At 44.4% G+C, this 22,938-nt stretch overlaps 1 protein-coding gene across 1 annotated transcript; it reads left to right on the top strand.

The window, feature by feature from the left end:
• The first annotated feature begins 1,978 nt into the window (after positions 1-1,978).
• hira (histone cell cycle regulator a) lies at positions 1,979-21,956 on the top strand. The gene is made up of 25 exons (XM_023958805.2): positions 1,979-2,288; positions 5,795-5,857; positions 5,948-6,058; positions 8,236-8,326; positions 8,399-8,493; positions 8,569-8,664; positions 8,933-9,093; positions 9,177-9,344; positions 9,426-9,539; positions 9,622-9,692; positions 9,776-9,881; positions 10,230-10,445; positions 10,585-10,670; positions 11,465-11,659; positions 11,742-11,885; positions 11,960-12,173; positions 12,251-12,379; positions 13,578-13,726; positions 14,661-14,822; positions 14,895-14,953; positions 18,828-18,933; positions 19,050-19,172; positions 19,244-19,407; positions 19,625-19,713; positions 20,996-21,956. The coding sequence occupies exons 1-25, from the start codon at positions 2,252-2,254 to the stop codon at positions 21,110-21,112; spliced, it is 3,066 nt and encodes a 1,021-aa protein (XP_023814573.1). The 5' UTR covers positions 1,979-2,251; the 3' UTR covers positions 21,113-21,956.
• The last annotated feature ends 982 nt before the right edge of the window (positions 21,957-22,938 follow it).

Below are 22,938 nucleotides of genomic sequence, written 5' to 3'. Positions count from 1 at the left end.
CCAGCCTCTGGTAGATGTCACGTCCAGCTGGACGTAGTAAAAATCAGGTGGTCTTTTCTCCAACAACGCCTTTCATCAGGGTGAATCATTGCTTGAGGTTGATGTAAAATAAATGGATTAGCCTGTGAAGGTTTGGATGTAGGATCATACTCAAAATTAAAGTGGAAAAACTAATCAAACTTCAATGTAATGTCTTTGAAACCAGTCAAAATGAGGCTCAGTAGTGGGTGTGGCCTCCACATGCCCGTATCTGACGTCCCTGCAACGCCTGGGTTTGCTTCTAATGAGGTGGTGGATGGTTTCCTGGGCAACTTTACACTTACACCGAATTCCTTCAGTTCTACCAGAGCCCTGTTTCTGTGAAGGACTTTTCGGTTGTTTTTGATGCCGTTTCCCTCAACCTCACCTATCTTTATAAAGGATCTCCATCTGCTCTCCAACCACAGCTTCATGTGACGGACACTGCTGTCGGAAAACTCTGCTTCTCTGCTTTGAGAAATCAAAACAAAGCCATCCGAAGACTATTCCAGCAGGAGCTAAAAACTGAATCCCCGGCCATAACTTTCTGGACTTCACTTCATGGTCAAATGTGTTGGGAAAAGGTTTGGCTTCTGCCAAACAAATATCTTCTAAACAACAAAGTGAAAGAGGTTTCGTTCAAGATCATTCATAGGTTTTATCCAACAAATCAGGATATGCAAAGGCTAAAAAGGGATATTGATAAAAACTGTTCTTTCTGTTCTCAGTCTGAGGAAACGTTGGTGCATATTTTTTGGACCTGCAAGTACACAGAAAAAATGTGGGACAAATTAACAAACTTGATTAAAACTCAAATTTATCCACATTTTACCTTAACATGGAAAAACATCTTATTTGGTTGCGTTAATTATAAGACATTTTTATTTCAATTTATTTAATAAATCTTCTGATTTTATTAACCAAGTATTATATTCACAAATCTAAATTCAGCAATAAAGCTCCTAATTTTCTTGATTTACTAGCCCTTGTTAGATGTTACTTACATTCCATTTCCCCCAGTACAAACAAAAAAGCTATTAAAACGTGTCACCTTGCTCAGCTGTATAATTTAATATAAGTTTATTTTCTTGCTTGTATATCCCTTGGCGTTTATTTTGAACATTTGATGTACAGTTTATTGTTCCTTGTTCTTTTGCTGTATGTCACTTTGTTCTGCATCAATTAAAAAAAAAAGAAAAGAAAAAAAAGGATGGTTTTCTGGGGTTCTCCTCCCAAACCTGGACCAAAGCATCTGCCAAGTGCTGGACAGTCTGTGGTGCAACCTGGTGTTGGTGGATGGACTGTCCCAATAGTGCTCAATTGGATTATGTGTATATTATGTGTATAGTTTAATTACACAAAAGTGTAATCAAACTATACACAGACTTAATTTTTTTAGCAGTGTGTGTATATAAATATATATGTGTGTGTATAATTTAATTTATATTTAATACATTAATTAAATAATCTTTCAGCTGATTCAAAATAATTCAACAATTGCATAACGATTAAAATAAAAACAAAGAAGAGAATGACAGAAAAAACACTGTGACCTCACGCGCGCACAAACAACATATACAGATATGCAATTGTTAATTTATTTTAAATTAAACAAAAAATCCTGAATGATTCCAATTGTTTGACTGAAATATTACTACGCTGACGAAGAAAAATCACTTGTAAAAATGGTAAGAATGAAAGATAAAGAAAGAAAATAGCAGACTTTTCTTTCAGGACTTTTGAATCTGGACACCCAATGGTTTCTTTTCAAAATAAAAGCATTTTAATTGTATTATTATTATTATCGTACTTAGGTGAGGGGTTTGATCGACGGTTTTATAATCACTACTACTGCAATGTAATAATTAAAAACCGGTTGATAAGACATGATTGGAGAGTGGCTGTTTATGCGTTGGTTTTTATGAATTATTTTTTAAAATCCAAAAGCCACCGCACATCCGCTTCCGGTCCGCGGTCAAAGTAACGGAAACTGGCTCGTTAACCGCCTGGTGTTACCCCGTTTGTCGTCCGGGCCACTGAGTGCTGCTGCCAGCCGCTTATCCTCAGGAAGATGCCCGCCGCAGGGATGGAGTTCGGTTACAATAAAAGCAAAGTACCGGACGGAGTTTGAGACAAAGAAGGGACGCTCGGCGATAGTTCTCGGAGTGAACTGATCGCCGGGGAGGGTGGGGGGCTTTTTAGTGCGGACAAGAAGCTGCAACTCGGGGCAAAGATGAAGCTGCTGAAGCCGAGCTGGGTGAGCCACAACGGTAAGCTTGTGCAGGAATCTGTTGGACCAAGTTGGGCTTTTGTTGTCGGAAGGGGGCGACCTGTTAGGGAGGTGTGATGGTGGGCGACACTATTTGGTGTAGTTCGTGACGGTAAAAAGTCTCTCTGAAAGCAGCTTTGGTTGAAAACCGGGACCGTCGTGCTAGTCGGTCTTTGGAACATCCATCGCTCGGGCTCCAAGTGTTTTGAAATTCGCTAACGCTGTTAGCTCGTTAGCCCCCCTCGGCTAGCTCGGATGCCCAGACGGTGGCTAACTCACTTGGCAAACGAGCCGTGGCGAAGTTCTTTAGCCCCGCGTGACAATTCCCTTCGGATGTGTGGTCGGGTTTTCCACGGGAAGGGGAACGTGGCTCTTTAGCCTGACTGTGGAAAGTTCGACTTCGAGGAATCGGCCTGAGCCGAGGTGATGGTGGTGCATCTACTGTCATACAAACTTACGAGGCCTCCAATAAAAACACCAAACCAGGAGCAAAGCGACGCTTCAGGAATGAAAAGATGCAAATCGTGAGGTTTTAAACCCGCAACCATCTGTTGTTCACGCGATATTTGATTATGTTCTTTAAGTTAAGATAGTCTTAAATCCTAAATTTTAAAATGCAAACCAGACCAGTGACCTGGGAAGTTCTAGAAATCCAACAAAGATCCTTCTTAAACTTGACTTTGTGTGGCTAGAATTAGTGATAATTCACCTCTGATATTATTAAGATTTTTGTCTAATTATGCATCCTCTTTATATTCAGGAAAAGACAGATGCCGGTTGTTCGAAATACTAAAAAATGCAAAAAAACACCAAATACCGATATCTTAGGAGAGACCTGGGAAAACCGACAGTATTTTCTGCCAGTTTAAAGATTTGATCATCTATTTTTAAATTGTTCCCAGTTGTCTTTTAGTCCTGGCAGTTTGTAGCCAAAGAGAAAAAAAAACGTTGTGTTCTAAGACATAGTTTCTGCAGAGCGGCAGGAGTTCATCAGAAATTCACCTCTGAGTTGTGGAGGAACGTTGGCGCGAAGCAACCCCGCCCCCCTTCCAGTCCCCCGCAGTGAGAGCTCTCTGTTTACAGGCTCTCCTGCTAGCTTACAGCCCCCTCACTCCTCCAACCTAAAACGCAACAAAAAGAGCCATCCAGCTCAGACGAAGGAGGACATGGATGTAGTCGTCTACAAGCATCAGAATGGAGCAGAGGGGGGAGCTTGTGGCTTGCCGTCGTAGCTCCTACATCACAGCTACAAGCTTTTTCTGACTGCAATTCTTTTGCCTGCTCCTGTTTCACAATGATTTGAATAAATCTATACTCAAAAATGCCATTTTCAGATTAATTTATGTCCCCCATTGTCAGAAAAATACCACAAGAACACGTTACAAATACCAAAAGCACAATTTTCATCGGAGAGGGTCTTTAAATATATACTGGGGTCAGCAGATTCATTTTATGTTACCCATACTGCAGAAAATGCCGTGCTCAGGCCAGAGGGAAAAATAAAACTTCAAGCTCTGTAATATTCCTTCCTTTGAGGTGATTCTATTGGCTGAGACGGTGGCGTCCACACGTGCACTGATCTGTATTGATGGAGATCATCCTCAGCAGGCTGACTGGTGGGAGCATGCTATAAATACAAGGGTAACTGGAGCCAGAGATCCACTGGAGGGTCTTGTCCCACAGTTTCTATTCACTCCAATGCAAAAGGGTCCAAATGTAACAAACTTAGATTCTGGTTGAAACTAGGGCTGGGAATCACTGTGTACCATACGATGCGATACATTGCTCACAATAACGATACCATCATGATATGGCAATAATGTGATAATCGATATATATCGTCTCTAACAACTCACGATATGTCAATCTTTAAGAAATAAGAATATGAACTTTTGGAAAATATTTCCCCATTTATTTTTAGTTTTTAAACACAATGATAATAAACAACTTGTGTCCTATTTAGTGTAATGAATAACAGACTTTTGTGTAACATTGCTGAAATCAGTAAAACTCTGTCTTTGACAAAATATGACAATTTTCATTTGGAAATATCAGTAAAATTTGGTTTAAACAATAGTAAACATGAACAGCAGCCATTATTTGGTACAAAATTGCTGTAAAAGGATAAAAAATGAATAAGTCAAGTAGCTGTCAGGTACATTGGTATTAACTTTTGAACAAAGCCATTGCATTATTTAAAATAGCTGTAAATCAGATATTAATTCTGTGAACAAATTATAGTGTCTTTGTTAAAAATAAATGACACCATTTAGTGCATTTTCTCCCCCTCTGTATTTAGATTTACTCTCCTGACATCTGTACCGCGAACAAACCTGGTTATTTTGGGTGAACGTTGAAGATGTGCATAAATAAGGATGTGGTCTTTTCATTGATGGGTGAGATGAGGTCAAAACCTTGTCCTCAGAACGGCTTCTGGGTTTGGGCGCAGCACTGGACTGGTTGTAGGATTCCTGTTATGGTTTCCGTTTTAGAGGCTTAGTCATGAGGTGGTCGTCGGGCAGAGGTCGAGCGGTCAACATCTGACCACACACATGTGTGGAGGTGTCAACGTTAAGGGACTGTGCAGTGCTTTGAGCCTCAAAGAAGGTAGAATAGCCATTTAAAAGTAGCAGACAATTGCCACTATTAAAAAGGCATTTTGACTTATTTTCAGTTGTTCCTAATAATCTGTATCACCATATTCTTGTTCATGGATCACCATAGGCCTGTTCGTGTGGGGAAATGCTTGGAACTGCACAGAAACAAAAGTTTTTGTGAAGACAATATTGAGGGAGGAGCAGAGCAGAAACATCTCTATGGGCTGAAGAGGGTAATGATGACTATCATCCAGTGGAGGAAAAGGATATATGAAGGGGCTCCGAGCTATAAATGTATGGGAGACTTGTTTAAACGTATTCAGTAGATGAAGAAGATGAGCCTGCTTTAGTTGAATCCTCTGGACTCGGTCTCTCTTCCTGAAGCCGGTTCTGGATTTTCTTCACTCGTGCTCTCTTCAGGTTTCAGGGAAATCCATCAGACCCGGCCTGTTTTTGGAAAATGTATTTTAAGAGGTCATATCAAAGAAATGGATGTTTGTGTAAGTTAGACAGTTTTTTTTAACAGAACTGTCTTCAGAAATGAAGGCCATGACTCTGTAGATAAAAAACGACGGGTTATGAGACCAGTTTAAAAGGTGTAGATCATCTGACCTTAAAGAGATTTTGACAAAAGGGCTTAAAATTCTCCCTGAAAGCACGCGTGGCGTCACCGTAAGGAAAAACACGGCTGCGGATTTCCCCACGCTATGACTTCTCTGTGGAAAAGCACTGCAGAGCTGGGAATTTTCCCCTAGAATTCAGGTCACAGAGGAGTTTCTAAGAAGAGACGTGTCCCGACAGATGCTGTTTCCTCGAGCTGCACGTGTGGGACATGATCATGTGACCTACCTGTTACTCCAGGATCTCTGGACGTTCAAGGATCATCCACCTGTTGCTTCTGTCTCCACAGGCAAACCCATATTCTCTGTTGACATCCATCCAGATGGAACCAAATTTGCAACAGGGGGTCAAGGTATGCCATGAAGACGAACACGGGCTGGGTCCGTTGCAGATGTGAGAAATGAATAAAAAAAAAAAACAAAAAAAAAACTTCTGTTTACAGGGGAGGACTCTGGGAAGGTGATGATTTGGAACATGGCTCCGGTCCTCCGAGAAGAGGACGAGAAGAATGACAACATCCCCAAAATGCTCTGCCAGATGGACAATCACCTAGGTAACCGGTCACGTCTGACCAGCCTCCTGCCAAAAGAAGCTTCTGCTCATCAGATTAATGTTTCATTTTTAATGAAGGCTTCAGTCAGAAGATGCCAACAGAAAAATCAGTAAAGTTCAACATTTTCATCCATCCATCCATCCATCCATCCATCCATCCATCCATCCATCCATCCATCCATCCATCCATTCATTCCATTATTCATCCATCCTTCCATCCATCCATCCATCCATCCATCCATTCATTCCATTATTCATCCATCCTTCCATCCATTTATCCATCCTTCCATCCATTTATCCATCCATCCATCCATTCATTCCATTATTCATCCATCCTTCCATCCATTTATCCATCCATCCATTCATCCTTCCATCCATTTATCCATTCATTCATTCATTCATCCTTCCATCCATTCATTCATTCATTCCATTATTCATCCATCCATCCTTCCATCCATCCATCCATTCATTCATCCATCCATCCATTCATTCTTTCATTCCATTATTCATCCATCCATCTATTCATTCATTCCATTATTCATCCATCCATCTATTCATTCATTCCATTATTCATCCATCCATCTATTCATTTATTCCATTATTCATCCATCCATCTATTCATTCATTCCATTATTCATCCATCCATCTATTCATTCATTCCATTATTCATCCATCCATCTATTCATTCATTCCAATATTCATTCATTCCATTATTCATCCATCCATCCATCCATCCATCCATTCATTCATTCCATTATTCATCCATCCTTCCATCCATCCATTCATTCATCCATCCATCCATTCATTCATTCATTCATTCCATTATTCATTCATTCCATTATTCATCCATCCATCCATCCATCCATTCATCCATCCATCCATTCATTCTTTCATTCCATTATTCATCCATCCATCTATTCATTCATTCCATTATTCATCCATCCATCTATTCATTCATTCCATTATTCATCCATCCATCTATTCATTCATTCCAATATTCATTCATTCCATTATTCATCCATCCATTCATCCATTCATTCATTCATTCCAATATTCATTCATTCCATTATTCATTCATTCCATTATTCAACCATCCATCCTTCCATCCATCCATTCATTCATCCATTCATTCTTTCATTCCATTATTCATCCATCCATCTATTCATTCATTCCAATATTCATTCATTCCATTATTCAACCATCCATCCATCCATCTATCTTCTAAACCCGTTTTTGTCCCTTTCGAAGTCACGTGGCTGCCGGAGTCTATCCCAGCCACTCTGTTCAACAAAATGTTAAAGGAAAAACAAAAATATTATTAATATTATTTATAAATTTACTGTTGCTTCACTGTTGTCACTTGAATAGAATGTTGGGATGTCATTTCCGGATATTATTCCACTTTTCCAATCCAGTTCTCTCATTTTCATTCAAACCAGGTTTAGCTTGATTTTAATTTTATTTTTATGTTTTTACTCAGTGATTTAAAGTGATAAAAAGGGACACTAGTATTAACAAAACTATGAATTATTGCATAAAAATCTATACATATATTGGAAAAGATATTTAACATTGAATTTTCGACCATGTTTGTGTTCCGATCGGACTAGCGACCCGTTTTTCAGAGCCTCACTTTTGGTGCTTGAATGTTTTCGCCTCCATCAGAGTCTTCGGACTCGTGTGCAATCGAACGATTTGTTTCCAAGACTCTTCCGTATGTAGAAGAGTAGGCCTGCACAATATACCGCAAATTTATCGTTATCGCAATATCAAGCTGTGCAATATGCATATCGCAAAAGACAGCAAATTTGCAATAAATGGTTACCTTAGATGTGGCCAAACAATCTTATGGCAGCTTGAAGTGTTTAATGGATTGAAAGAATCCCTTTCTGCATTTGACCAATCAGATGGACCCCTTCACGTTGTTAACTAATCGGATGGCGCCCTATTATGTTGTATGTTCGCCTCTTATGTCAACAAGGGTCATTTGTAGTATAATTTTTAAGCTGTTGTAATGGAATTGGAATAATAATTTTGGTTGTTTTGCCAATTGTTTATATACCGCAAATTATATCGTTATCGCAATATTAATCACTGATATCGCATATCGCGAGTTTTCTTCATATCGTGCAGCCCTATAGAAGAGCATAAATCACCCGGCTGCTTTTGTCCCTGCAGCCTGCGTGAACTGTGTGCGCTGGTCCAATAACGGGCTCTACCTGGCCTCTGGAGGCGACGACAAGCTGGTCATGGTGTGGAAGAGAGCTGCGTACGTACACCGGCATGTCTGAACTCTGCAGGACGGAGGGTTCTGTGGCTTAACGGCACGCTTTGTCCACAGACTGATCGGTCCCAGCACGGTGTTCGGCTCGAGCACCAAGCTGGCCAACGTGGAGCAGTGGAGGTGCGTCACTATTCTGAGGAACCACACTGGAGGTATGGGAGTCTAACGTTTCCAGGACCTTCTGTGCTTTCTGTGACTCAGACCGGGTTCTGCTGCCCTCTCTGCAGATGTGATGGACGTGGCGTGGTCTCCTCATGACGTGTGGCTGGCCTCCTGCAGCGTGGACAACACCATCGTCATCTGGAATGCACGCAAATTTCCAGGTGGGAAAACCGGAGCTGATTTTTGGAGGAAAAGTGGTTTTTGTCTTCGTTTCTTGGACTCTTCCTGTCAGACAAAGGAGGCAGAAGTTGGTTGATCTTCACCTTTGCATGTTGACACGGAGACCATGTGCCGGGTCACATGACCTCTGGGATGCAGTTGTAGTAACCATATAATTTGAGGAATAACCGTAGATACTAAATAGAAATCCAACAGAAAATCTGTTCAGGTTTGGGTAGTTTATTCTCCTGATTCGCCGGTTCCCCTCAGAGATGGTCACTTGCCTGCGAGGTCACACTGGTTTGGTCAAAGGTCTGACCTGGGATCCGGTTGGGAAGTACATTGCCTCCCAGGCGGACGACCACAGCCTGAAGGTGTGGAGGACCGTGGACTGGCAGATGGACGCCAACATCACCAAACCCTTCACAGAGGTACAGGGTCTGCAGACACGGCTGCAGGTGGGATGTCTGAGCAGCGCATTGATGGCTGGCGTTGGTGATTGTCTGTGCTCCAGTGTGGCGGGACGACCCACGTCCTGCGCCTGTCCTGGTCTCCGGACGGCCAGTACCTGGTCTCGGCTCACGCCATGAACAATTCAGGTCCCACGGCTCAGATTGTGGAGAGAGACGGCTGGAAGACGAACATGGACTTCGTGGGCCATCGTAAAGCTGTGACTGTGGTGGTGAGATGCTCGGCCTGCAGATGTTCTTTTTTTGGGGGAGGGGGCGAGCTGTGTGCTGACCGATCCAATTTGTGTCTGCAGAAGTTCAACCCAAAGATCTTTAAGAAGAAACAGAAGAACGGCAGTTCTCCAAAGCCCAGCGCCCCGTACTGCTGCTGTGCTGTTGGCAGCAAAGACCGCTCGCTGTCCGTCTGGGTCGGTTTGGTTCCGTTTTTTTCCCCTTGTGCAGGATCCTGAGGACCCGGCTTGTTTCTAACCAGTTTTTGATTTTTACCAGCTCACCTCGCTGAAGCGCCCCCTGGTGGTCATCCATGACCTCTTTGACAAATCCATCATGGACATCTCATGGTGAGGGATGCGTCCACGACCTTCAGGGTTTTGTAGCTGCAGCCTGGTTGTGGTTTGTGTTCGTGACGATATGTGTGCGTCAGGACGTTGACGGGCTTGGGCATGCTGGTGTGTTCCATGGACGGCACCGTGGCCTATCTGGACTTTTCTCTGGATGAACTTGGGGACCCCCTGAATGAGGAGGAGAAGGTGAGGTTCTGCTCCTCCATTTCAACTTTACCGACTAACCTTAGGATGTTCAAGGCAGTCTGACCCGCGAGCTGGTATCATACTCGGCATTAACCTGAAGATTTCGTTCTTCTCCCCGTTGGCGAGCAATCATTCTGCGTTTTAAGCCCCCAATCCAGCCCTCGATGCTGTCTAGTAAGGAGGCATTGGGCCCATTTCAATGTTTGACCCAACTGGATTTGAACCCACAGTCTCTCCTAATTTCAGGGCTGACACTCTAACATTAGGCAACTGAACTCGCTAGAGGGGCTTCTGTCTTTGCTTTCCTTAAAAGTCCATGTCCTTACCGGCTCCGGTTCTGTCTCCCAGAACACCATCCACCAGAACATTTATGGCAAGAGTCTGGCTATAACCAACATGGAGGCGCAGCTCTCCACCACCATCATTGAGAACCCAGAGATGCTCAAGTACCAGCAGGAGCGGCAGACCACCACCCAGGCCAGCATGGCTGCAGCCGGACCCGAGTCCTCGGCTCCCAAAGTCAACAGCGTGATGAACGGAGAGTCTCTGGAGGACATCAGGAAGGTGCTCATCCCAGATGTCCTGCTCAGGAACATTTTTACTGGTTTATTTTAAGACTAAACGATAAATGAGGAGTTCGGCAATCGGCCAAGTTTCATTTATTCATGTAAGTATATTTCATGGATGTGTGTTTGTTCGGCAGAACCTCCTGAAGAAGCAGGTGGAGACGAGAACAGCAGACGGAAGGAGGCGCATCACGCCGCTCTGCATCGCTCAGCTGGACACCGGGTGAGAAACAGGAAGTTGGCCATTTTTTTTAAATCCAACATCCAAGTTCACGTTTACCCCTGTGAGCCTGTATGAGCGAGCGTGGAACAGAGCTGAATGGAAGTTCAGCTGGAAACAAAAGGATTTCTTTGCACACATCCAGAAGTTGACATCTTAACCTGAACACCAACAGATTAGACATGCCTCATTTTATAATTCCATTCAATAAATCAGAAAGAAAACGGCCCCAATTTATTGGAATTTTATGGTCAGTTTTTTTTATTTGCTTTTTTTTTTTAAACGGTGATAAAGAGAAACCTTTGAGTTCTTGAAACTGGCTAAACCTTTTAGCCTCTCAAGCAGTGATGTTCCTGTCAGAGCTGCAGCTTTTCCTACGTGTTTCTGGTAGAGACTGTCCTGAAAATAAAAAAGAATGGCAGTTTGCATTTTTCCTCACTGTCAGAAAAGGCTGTGGAGGTAAAGGCAGGAACATCTTCATTGTAAAAGTTAGATGGGTCGATAAAGGTTTGCTGCTCCTTTCAGAGACATGGCGGTTGTAGCGGTGGGGTGTGTGTGGTGTGATCACACCCATCAGCCTGAACTAGACGTATTCACAGTAGCGCGTGTGTCCCTGTGTCCGGGACTTCATACACTTCCAGATTCAGACTTTGAGGAGACCTGTCTGACGTGTTGACCTGTCTGAGACGCTCACAGCCTCGGCGTTTGCTTCTATGTCTGTTTTCTTCTGAACTTTGCTCTGCCAAACGTTTGTTTTGTTTTTTTCAGTCAAAGTGAGCGCTCCTGTTTCTCTGCAGGGATTTTTCTCCCGCTCTCTTCAACAGCGTTCCCATCCTTCCCTCCGGCTCCTCCATCTCGAACCAGCTCGCTCCTCAGCTCAACTCAGACTCCAGCCCAGGACAGATGCCCTCAGGGCTCAGGCCCGGCCAAGACCCCGTGCTCACCTCTCCCCCCAACAGCGCCACCAGAGGCCTGGAGGACCATAAAGATAGGTGTGTGGGTTGTCCTCTTCGCCTTCCTCTCATCTTTGCTCCTTCACGCCTTCACCTCCTTCTTCTTCTTCTCTGGTTTTAGTATGAAGGCCACTCTGCTGCTCACCTCTGCCTCCAAGATCGAGCCCATGAAAGCCTTGGACTCCAGGTTCACGGAGAGGTCAAAGGCCACGCCTGGGGTCACAGCTGCCATCGCCTCCACGGCCGGACTTGCTCCTCTGGACAGGTTAGGAAACTCCTGTACTCAAGAGTCGGATGTGATGCCAGTGACCCAACAATTCTCGTCTGCTTGCATCCCAGGCCAAAAGAAACCCCCGCCGCCCTGAAGGAACCCAAAAGCAAAGAGGAAACTAGCAGTGACAGCGAGGACAGGACGCCCGCCATCAACAAGAACCTGGCGCTGGCCAAGAGGAAACCGGAACTCCTGACGGACGGAGGAGAGGTGGTGGAGAAGAAGAAGAAGGGGCGACCCAGGAAAGACAAGATGCCCTCCCTCCCTCAGCCCTTTACGCAGGTAAGGACGGGCCGAGCCGCCGGGTCTCGACGGAGCGTCGGAGCTTCTGAAGACTCGTTTGTCCCGTCTCCTCTCAGATCACCCCTCCAGCTGAGCGAGAGCCCAGCAGGGCGCCGGCCACACCAGCCCCTACTGCTGCTGCTGCCGCCGCCGCCACCATTCTCAGGCTGCCAACGCCAAGCATGAAGAAGTCTTTCAGCCTGCAGGTACGTCACAGACGGTCTGTCAGAACAGTGGGAAACGACCTTCACCCTTTCACACTGGAGGTGGCGCCAGCAGACAGGAAATGACCTGCTCTTCAAACCGCCGCAACTGTTCTTCTGCTCCATGCTTTTGTTACATTCAGAATCCGTTGGAACTATGTGACAGAGTTTTATTAATTCAAAAATAGTCAAGTCCGCAGCCACAGGATGAATTTGAGGTGAAAAATGGTCAACTATGAAATTCTCTTTGGCTCCCTCTGGTTGAAGGAAGCAGTACTGCAGGTGGGCAGGTGTTCTTCGTTCTTACTGCGCCTTTGAGTGACGATTTCACCACCACCACACACTCAAAGACTCTCCAAAACCTGCACACTCCTAGAACCCCATGAAAGTTCATGTGGGGCTCAGTGAATGACGCCCACTCAAAAATGATGACGTCACAATGGGCAAAACCGTCAAAAGAATGGCGCCAAAGCATCTTATGGGGCTCAAAAAATACTGCCTAATCCACTGATGACACCAAAACACACATGTTGGAGATATCCTAAGGAAATAATTATGGGATGGTCACTGATCCTAGGGCTTGCCGGCCGTTTTTTGGCAATTTTAGCAATTTTCAAATTTTCTCACAATATGGGAGAAGAAACTTTTGTTCGAGGAATCCTCACAAACTTTCACACATGTTGCCAGGTGCAATAAACAAACACCACTCAAGTTTTTTTTAAATTTGACCTAAGGAAGAGGTTTCTATCTTAGATTTTTTCAAACAAAAATCCTCTTTAGTATCAGCTACATATTTAAACTCTAGATTTCTATTTATCACCTCCTTGAGTGTCCTTGGAAAGCTACTTTACTGCTTTTGAACAGCGTTTGTACCGAGCTGTTGGCTCTAGCTGAAAGAAATGATACCACTAATATAAACATATAACAAAAAAAGAAAGCATCAGTGTCCAAGGAAACTCAAAAGTTTCCTTTTGCAGATTCTTTTAAACGTTTCATGCACCTGTTCGTCGCCCCCCAGGTGACCAAAAAGTCAAACGGTTGCTATGGGGCTAAAATGGCCAAAAGGCTTAAATTTAACAGTAACACAAACAAATAAGAGTTTGTTTTTTTTTCTATGCGCTTGAGGATAGAGATCTACTCTAAAGCTCAGATCACTGATGAGAGCTTTGTGTCTGAAACCTTGATTGTTTGTGTTGTGCAGGTCAGCATGGAGCCGTCAGTCTTCCTGGAGGTGGAGAACGAGCTGACCGTGGTTGCGGGTTCAAAGCTCAGCCAGCTGCGATGCACCAGAGACGGGCGGGACTGGAGCACGCTGCTGCCCAGCTCTGTGATGGCTGCTGCAGGGAGCAGGTAGGGGGCGCTGATGAGACCTCGGCGTCTGGTAGGGACGGCGACTCTACCAAACCAGTACTTTTTAAATGCTTTTAGTGTCTTAGCTGGGCTCCAACCAATGTTTCACAAAATGTAAAAAAACTTGCCAATTTTCCCCAAAACCTTTACTTTTGCCGTGGCGGCCTCACAGAGGGACGAAGGGCACTTGTATGCCTAAGATGCTTTATTTCATTCTTTCTAAATCTGTACTGCAGCGCAGCTTGTCCGTTTTCGCTTGCGCTGAAGTAAACCTGTAGGTCAGCGCTCATCGCCACGACAACGGTCTGTTCTTTAGAACAGTGCACACGTCGTTCTCATCCATCAGGTTGAATGAATCTGGATCTGTAGCTGTGAGGTGCAGCAGAACTCTTGCTTGCTTTACGTTTGGTATTTTGAATTGAATGAAACTCCACCTCTTCACCGCCTCGCCTGTTCTTTTATGCCCGCCCCTTTTGGGCCCACCCACAATCGCCAGACAGGTCAAATGATTGGCTAGAATTTTACAGCAGAACTGAATAGAATACAACTGATTGACGTGTCTGAAATGAATCACCAGAATCAGCTTTTTATGTTATCAGTTGTCCTGTATACATTGGCAGCGGTACCAACTTGGCATTGAGTTTTGGAACCCATCTCCACGTATCCTGGTCACAGAGCGGGTGGTCGTTGTTGGGTTTAATGTCACAGGTCCAAATTCTCTACCCATCAAAAAAAGCAGTGAGCTAAAGTTGGAAGCAGATTTTTCCTCAGGAGCTTCTGCAGCTGCTTGGCTTTGACTCTGGAGACGTGTCTACGTCCTGCAGACCTTCTGCCGCCTAAAACCAGCAGAGCTGCTGTGATCAAGACGATGCCCTTTGACCCGCAGTCACCCTTTAACCATGACAGAGTCAATAAACTCCGCCCTCTTTCACAGTGACGTTCTGGCCGTCGTCTGCGTGGACAGAATGCTGTCCGTGTTTTCGGCCTGTGGGCGGCGGCTCCTCCCCTCCATCCAGCTGGCCACGCCTGTGTCTGCGCTGCACTGCTCCGCCCACTTTGTCATGGTTCTGACGGCGGGGGCGACGCTGTCTGTGTGGTGAGGAAGCCAGACTGCTCCCGGGGGTCCTGGGTGTGAGGACGTGCTCATGAAGGTGTTGTGTGTCTGCAGGGATGTCCACAAACACAAAGCTGTGGTGAAGAACGAGTCTCTGCAGAGCATTTTATCAGGTGAGTCACATCAGGGTTAGGCCTGCACAATATATCGCAAATTTATCGTTATCGCAATATCCAGCTCTGCAATATCCATGTCGCAAAAGCCGTAAACCTTAACCCTTGTGCTATCCATGGGACTTTAACGTTGGGAGTTGGGTCATCTAGACCAGCGTTTTTCAACTAGGGTGCCGTGGGAAATGACCCATTAACTGATCTAAAAACATTTTCCATCTCCAGGATATCACCTCTGTGTTCATCCATACAAGACCCTGATAAAACACAGGGGTTGACATAACCCAGAAATTTGCACTGGCCCACAGGGCCAGTAGTTTTTGAAAGTTACTGGCCCGACACCGCGCACAGCGAGACCCGCCGCTCCGCAGGTGCTTGCAACTTTAGGGGGGTCCGGGGGCATGCCCCCCCGGAAAATTTTAATATGGTGCAATTTGGTGCATTCTGGTGACATCTAGCACTTATTTATACACTTTTCAATGACTAAAAATAGAGCATATCCAACTTAAATCTGCTCTAGTCTGTTTCAGATGTTTTGAAGAGAGCGCTGCAGTGTAGTAGGTAACACTAGTTAAGATGTTTTCATGCTGCTTCTAATCACTGCTATTTCACATTTGTTCCTAATCAATAGTTAAGAAGTTTTATTGACTTTTTTGCCCTGACTGCCTTAAGGTTCTGCTTTTTGTTACTGTTGCAAAGTTACATTTACTTTTTAGTTACTTTAGTTACCTAATTAAATTAAATAATTGAAAAATTAAATACAATTAAATTACTGAGATCATTCAGCTAACTAGAAATACTTACTGCTTACAGTGTTGTAAAGAAAAACAAAATTAAGTAGTTTGACCTTATACTCCATTTGAGTCTGAGATTCAGGTATTTTGAGTTGCCTTTGATTCTTTGACATTCAGCTTAAAGCTTAGTGCATACAGTTTCATCTTCAATGCATTCATTAAATATCTTGCTGTCCATAGCACTAATTCCACCCGTCACTCCATCTAACATATTCCTATCTATTCCTGCCATGTCTTCCACATCTCTGACATGCTTCAGTCTCTCTTCAGTGACGGTGTTGGATTTATGATCATCGCGGTGAAAAACCACCAGGGGGCGCTGATATGTGTGTCAGTTTAAATATATCTGCCTAAAATGTAATAATAACCCACTGGCTTGTTCCTTCGTTGTTGCTGTTTAACATTTAGTATTGAATTGTTACATTCAATAAAGTTTGAAAAAAAAATTGAGTGAGCGCGTGCCGCGTGGTGCTCGGCAGTGACAGCCGCGGTGCAGGCGGGAGAGGAGGAGAAGAGTGATAAAAGGTTTCCCATAGAAACCCTTGAAGTCTGAACACAGGACTAGCAGAAAAAGTGAATTATAAAGACGAGGTAAATCTACACGTTTTCGCAAAATATACTTTATTGTAAAAGGTGAAAAATATATTAATTGTTAGATATTTTAGTGGCCCGAATAAAGTCTTGTGGTCCGTACTGCTCGAAAAACAGGACCGGGCCAGCGGACAAATGGCTATGTTGAGCCCTGAAACACTGAGTAGTTGGGAATATGAAAGATCGTAAAAGAGTTTTTTATTTGTGTTTATTTGATTCGTTTTGATAAGACTGACGGTACCGCGATTTAGCTGCAACTAAAGGCGTTTTCTGAAAAGTCCCGCCCCTTTAACTGTCTCCACCAATCATTCTTGGAGGCTTAATCACACGTCATCAGTCTGACCAATCAGAAGTGGTTAAAGTCTTCACTTCCTTGTTCTGATCTGCTCATAAAGTCTCTCAGTTCCAACAAAAATACCAGCTAAAGCTCGTCTTCAGCCGTGTAGCTTTCCACAGAATCTGGTGTCAGACCGTGGAACAAATGAACAAAACAATGAAGCTCAGAGAAGCAATCTCCGGCCGTTTGCGCACTACATCTCCCATGATGCATTGGGTTAAAATGACAGCTTCTCGGCGCACAATGAGTCTCTCCTCTTAACATCTTGAAACCACAACGAACACACAGTTTTAAAATCTTCTAACTTAACTTTTATTACATCTTTTAGAAGAAAAAAAACAGCTTTTCTGCAACAATTATCACAACAATGCATGTGAGATTGTGGAGGAGCTGTAGATCAATACAGACTGATTTTCTCCTTTTTTTTTTTTTTTTTTTTTACTTTTGGATGCTGGTGTGGCGTGGGATTTTTGTCAAGGGTAAAGTATGCTGTGGCTCAAAAAAGGCTGAAAAACACTGGTGTAGACCCACTAGACAGTGCTCTGAACCTTTTTTCTTCAGTGATTTGTGATCTTCACTGGTGTCCATGGATTACATGAAATCTTTCCACCTTTATCCACCTTTGTCATGGTAGGGAGAACATGTCAATGTAAGGGTGGGGTCATTTAAGATAGCACAAGGGTTAAATGTGCTAAAACAGTCTTGTGGCAGCTTGAGGCCTTTAACGAATCAAATAAATCCCTTTATGCATTTGACCAATCGGATGGACGCCTTCACGTTGTTGACCAATCAGGTGGAGGCCTATTATGTTAGATGTTTGTCCCCTATGTCGACGAGGGTCATATAATTCTTATACTGTTGCAATGAAATGGCAATGATGTTTTTGGTTATTTTGCTATTTGTTTATATACTGCAAATTATATCGTTATCGCAATATTAATCTCTAATATCGCAAGTTTTCCTCATATTGTGCAGCCATAATCCGGGTTCACCTGAGCCCTGGGGTGAACCTGTAGTTTACGAAGGACCCGGTCAGTCAGAGACCAACCGCTAACAGCATCAGCAGACTGCTCTGCTTAGTGTTGTTGTCTGGATGGTGATGATCTGAACTCGCTAACATCGCCGTGACAACGAGCTGCATTCTGAGGAACAGACTTAAAACAGCAACATGTTCTGAGTCTGAACCCAGACTCACTGTGGTTTAAGCCTCACATTCGCGGCTCGATGCTCCTCCACACATGTGTTTATAAACTTGGCCCTCCCACTGCGTGTGGGAGGAGCAACAGTCTAAAGTTATTCGCCTCATCGCTACACTAAAGCATCGACTGTACGACTCATTTACAATCCATGAAAGACACGGAGGATGTTGAGAAATCAGGTTGGTTTATGTCAAAGAGCTGTACAAAAGCATCGGTGATGACGTCTCCATGTCTGGGTTCATGACGTCAGTCAGAGACTCACTGAGCTTCACCGTCTGCAGGAGCTTTCAGCGCTACTTCCCTCTCTGTGAGCCACTCAGAGAGGCTTTGCTGTCCTGCATTAGTCCAAGGAGGGAAAATATACAAGTGAGGAAACAATCAGAAAAACGTTTTACTTTGTCTCCATACAAATAAGAAAACTATCTTAAAGATCAGGAGTAGAACCATCAGATTCTCCTCCGATCTCGTCATCAACTCATCACAGGCCAGATCTGAGTTCTTGATTAGTTGATGCAACACAAATTTTTTGGCAAAGTTCCGATATTTGAACTTTGGAAACATCACGACACCCAAAACGCGCTGCTGCCAGTCCGCCACGCCTGACGCCTAAAACGAGCCGCAGGACCTTTAACGGCGTCCATACTTTGACTTAACGCTGAAGCTGGACGCCTCTGACTCACAGATAACATTCTGTTTGAACTTTTTTACGCTTTAAATTATTTGATCATGTTGCCAAACTCTTGAGTACAACTAAAATTCTCTTTATTCTTTGAAACTTGTCTTTTTGTTTCACAAATGTCAGCTGAAGGAAGCAGGTGAGGAATTCTCAGTGACCTTTGAACCCGCAGCAGCACGGCTCTGGCCGCTTGCTCTATAAAACGTCCGGTTCTGAGCCGTTCATGACCGCGTTTATGATCCGGTTCTGAAGAAAACTGTCCTGGGCTCCGTGTGTTCAGGTGCAGACACCACCGTGTCCCAGTCCCTGCTGACCCCACAGGGAGTGCCGGTCGTCGGCCTGTCCAACGGGAAGTCGTACTGCTTCAGCTGCGCGCTGGAGTCGTGGTGAGGACTCGTGTGTCAGATCCTGCATCCACAACAGCAGATGCGTCATATTTTCTCTGTCAGAGCTGTGCTGTAACCCCCCTTTCTGAGCCTGGTGGACTCTGTGTTTGTGTCAGGACTCTGGTAGCAGATAAAGGAGACTCTCTAGTCCAGTGTGCCGACTTCCGGAGCTGCATGGCTTCCCATGATGCACCTGCGTCCTCGGGGCCGCTGGCTGTCATGCAGGGCCGCAACCTGAGGTAAGTTTAGAGGCGGCAGCACATTCCCCGGGGAAAGGTGATTGTAGAGTGACTCTGTTTGGTGTGGATAGCGCCGGGCGGCTGGCGTCCCGCCTCTCCTCCACCCCCCACCACCTGCAGCAGAGCATGACCATGGCCTTCCTGGAGAACCAGCTGGCGTCCGCTCTGATGCTGCAGTCGGCGCAGGAGTATCGGTACTGGCTGCTCATCTACGCCCGCTTCCTCGTCAATGAAGGTGATCAGAATCTTCTTCTTTTTCGTTGTTTTTTTTCTTGTACAGCGCCACCATGAGGTGACATGCAGCCATAACGCTGAAAAACGTCCAGAAAAAGTCATTAGGACACCAAGGCATGGGCGTTTGTGGTCAAAACCCACAAGTTTCCACCTCTAATTTAAATGAGTGTGCATGTGTTTGTGCGTGTGAGTGTAACAGCGTGTTTGTGTGTGTGCAGGCTCAGAGTTTCGTCTGAGGGAACTCTGCAAGGAGCTGCTCGGCCCCGTCCATAAATCTGCAGCTTCGTCCTGGGAGCCCACCACTCTGGTATGAAAGTACCCCCACCCACCCACCCACACACACACACACGCACACACTGTAGGGGGGGCCCTCTGGGGAGTCGGTGTGGTAGAAAGAAATGACTCTGTTATGAACTGTTTGAGTGGTCACAGTCAGTTAATACTGCAAAAAGGAAACAACTAAACTGTATTTAAGACAAAAGAAATCTTCTATGGAGAGTCGGTGATGTTTTCAGTTTTATTTCTAATCCGATTCTGAAGGAAGTTTTATTTTGAAAAGCTGCTGGATTCCCTCTGCTGCATCCGCCTAATTCCTGACGCATGTCCAGTCTCTGATTCCCAAATCCTAAAACCCCCAAACTAGTAAAGTTAATGGTTAAAGTTAACTTCTTTTGGCCGCAGAGAGCCAGTGAGGAAACAGACTTTGACTTCAAGATAAAAGAATAAAAGGAGTTTTTACTCCAAATATGTTTTTCCCACAAACCGTCCTAATAATGCATAATATTCAGTAAACCTGCTGTGTAATGGGATGTGGATGCTGCTGTTCAAACAGTGGAATCACAGTTACTACATGCAAAAACAGTTTTCACACCTTAGAAGTCAGACTTGATGAGCAAAGTGTCACAGACCCACCCCAATGAGGAAAAAAAGAGTCAGGTTTTTTTTACATGTTCTTGTGGCTAACCGCTAGCTTTAGCATCTTGTAAGGAGAAACACTGAAACGAAACACTGAACGCACCAGGCAGAGGATTTTTGGCAGCAGCAGACTTGAAAAGGGTTTTGCTGCGTCTGGTTTGATGCTCCAAGTTTGAAATCACGACCAAAAAAATCCACATTTCTGACACACAAGACAAGTTGACTGGTAGTTAAAAAAAAACAATCAGCCAAAATATTCTATTATTTAACAAAGAAAAACTATAGCATTTATTTATTTTTTAAAGTTTATACGTTAAATGCAAACAGAGGAAGTCACATCATGAAAATATCAGAAAAAAATAACTTTTTTTTTTGTTCTAAGGAACTACTGGATTGATTTCTAATCCATCTTTGTTCTCTGCTTTTGCCCTTTTTCGCGCCGCCTATAAAATGTTTGATTTTCAATCACAAATGAGTCGTTTCTGTTTTCCTGTTTTTACTCCGAACGGCGGAATCGCAAGAGAGCTGGGAAATAAAATCTGATAACCCAGCAGTCTGTGCTCAGAACGACCTGCACCGGGATCTAACCGATTGAAGCTTCTTGTCTTAGTGTTGTCTCGTTTCGGGTAGTTGGCTAAAGTAGTTCCTGATCCGCCTCCTGTTCCCGTGATCAGGGTCTGCAGAAGAGGGAGCTGCTGCGCGAGGTGCTGCCCGTCATCGGAGAGAACCTGCGCTTCCAGAGGCTCTTCACGGAGTACCAGGACCAGCTGGAGCTGCTGCGCGGGAAATGACACGGTGCCACCGCGGCCACGGGTGCTTTCGTCAAACCGGAGATCCAAAAACGTGAGCCGCCGTTTCAGGTCGGCGCGGTGTCTGTGAGACGCTCTGAGGCACAGCTGGAGGAGGACTTGGGCTATTTTCTTAGGCTTTCCAGATTTAAGTTTTTATTACTTTCTCTTCTGAATGTGACATTTCTCTCCTGCCCCCCCCCATACTGCCCGATCATGTGATCATGAAGAAAAAGGTGGAGGAAGGTTGCAGAATGAGCACGACGGTTCAAAAAGGACAAACGTCGGCCGTACGATGCGAAAGAACCGCAGGACGAGGCGTGCATCATCCTGCAGCACAGACGTCCTATCAGAACCAAAAATAAAGTTTGTTTGGGGCAGCAGGACTTTTTCTGAGGATGTGCAGTGTTTGAGTGTGAAGCAGAAGCTTCAGCTGCTTCTGTCAGTCAAGTTCTCCTCGGATCACGTCAGGAATCCTGAGGCCTCGGAGCTCCCGATCATGAAATCAATGACTGTCTGGCAGAAGTGTTTGAAATCATGTGATTGAGAGCTGGTTACGCTTGTAAATAATCTGAGTCCGAAACCGGAGCAGAACATGAAGAATCCAGGCCGTTTGTCCGCCGCCGGGATGAAACCACTGCTGTGAGTGGAGCAGGTGCTGCCCCCACAGGCTCAGAGTGGAAGTGCAGCTTCCACGCCTCGCCTTTCTTTTCCCTTTGCTTTCCCAAACCATCAATTTAAAACGTTTGTACATTTCTCTTTTTGTTTTCTATAAGAAAAAGGAAAATGAAACCAAGTGAATTATTGCTTTGGAAGAAAAATGTAAAGATTAAAAGAGATTTTGGTATATGCTCGTTTGTTTTTCTTTATTTACGTGTAACACAAAACAATCATGACATCCAAAACTGAAAAAGTTGACTCCAAGCTAGAGTCCTGGCTGGACCAGCGCATGATCTCTGAGGAGCTGGGGAGGGAACGGTTTGGACAACACAGCTGCAGATTCAGGACAGCTTTTTCATGTAACATCAGCAGCTCCTGATGGACCTTCAGCTCGTGTGGAAGGAGGCAGAGGTGTCCTCAAAGCTAAAGCAAAATAAAAGAAGACATTTTGTTCCTGCTTAGTGGAACTAAATCTGGATTCCAGAACCTCATTCAGAAAGGACGGTATGCACAAAAAAAGGTGGGAAACGGGACTTTATCAGTGTCTTTAGGAGCATTTTTTTTTGCAAGCGTTGGTATAAATATGTGGAATTTCCTGCTGCCACGAAACCTTAAAGTAACCACTGCAACGTTTACCTGCAGCAAAACAAAAATCACAGCATTTGCAATCTTTAGAGAGATGCCTTAGCAAAAAGTTGAAGTTTTTTTCCAAGTATCATTGAATGTAAGTATATGTGGAGTGTAGGAAGAACGTTAACTGAATCTTCTAAATGGGAACATTTTAAGTTTATAATCTGCACAGGGCTGGACAGTGTTTCGTCCTCACATGGTTCAAATCCCAGCTGGGTCCTTTCTGCATTGAGTTTGCACGTTCTGCGCGTGCACGTGTGGGCTTTCTGCAGGCACTCTGGCTTCCTCCCACATAGCTTTCTTCCTCAGAGTTCATTGGTTTCTCCAAAGTGTCTCTAGGTGTGCATGTGGGAGGGATTGTGTGCCCTGCAACAGACTGCTAATCTGCACACCGTGCCTTTGCCTATCAGTGGATGGAATAGGCTCAAATTCCTGCAGTGTAAATACCATCTTTGGTATGACCTGAGGACCAAGTGCCTAAAAACTTCAAGGTTACTATGAGCACATGTTGAATGACTGAGTTTCCTGTAAAGGATGTT

Source organism: Oryzias latipes, chromosome 9, assembly GCF_053564925.1.
Source record: "Oryzias latipes strain Hd-rR chromosome 9, Olatipes_Hd-rR_3.1".
NCBI classification, from domain to species: domain Eukaryota; kingdom Metazoa; phylum Chordata; class Actinopteri; order Beloniformes; family Adrianichthyidae; genus Oryzias; species Oryzias latipes.
This window is presented reverse-complemented; position numbering and strand designations above follow the sequence as displayed.

Excerpts from the sequence above, each read along its gene's own strand:
- hira (XM_023958805.2), top strand. The coding sequence starts at position 2,252 with ATGAAGCTGCTGAAGCCGAGCTGGGTGAGCCACAACG. Across the intron at positions 9,882-10,229 it reads CCCTGAATGAGGAGGAGAAG|AACACCATCCACCAGAACAT; the intron begins GTGAGGTTCTGC and ends TCTGTCTCCCAG. Across the intron at positions 18,934-19,049 it reads AGCTGCGCGCTGGAGTCGTG|GACTCTGGTAGCAGATAAAG; the intron begins GTGAGGACTCGT and ends TGTTTGTGTCAG.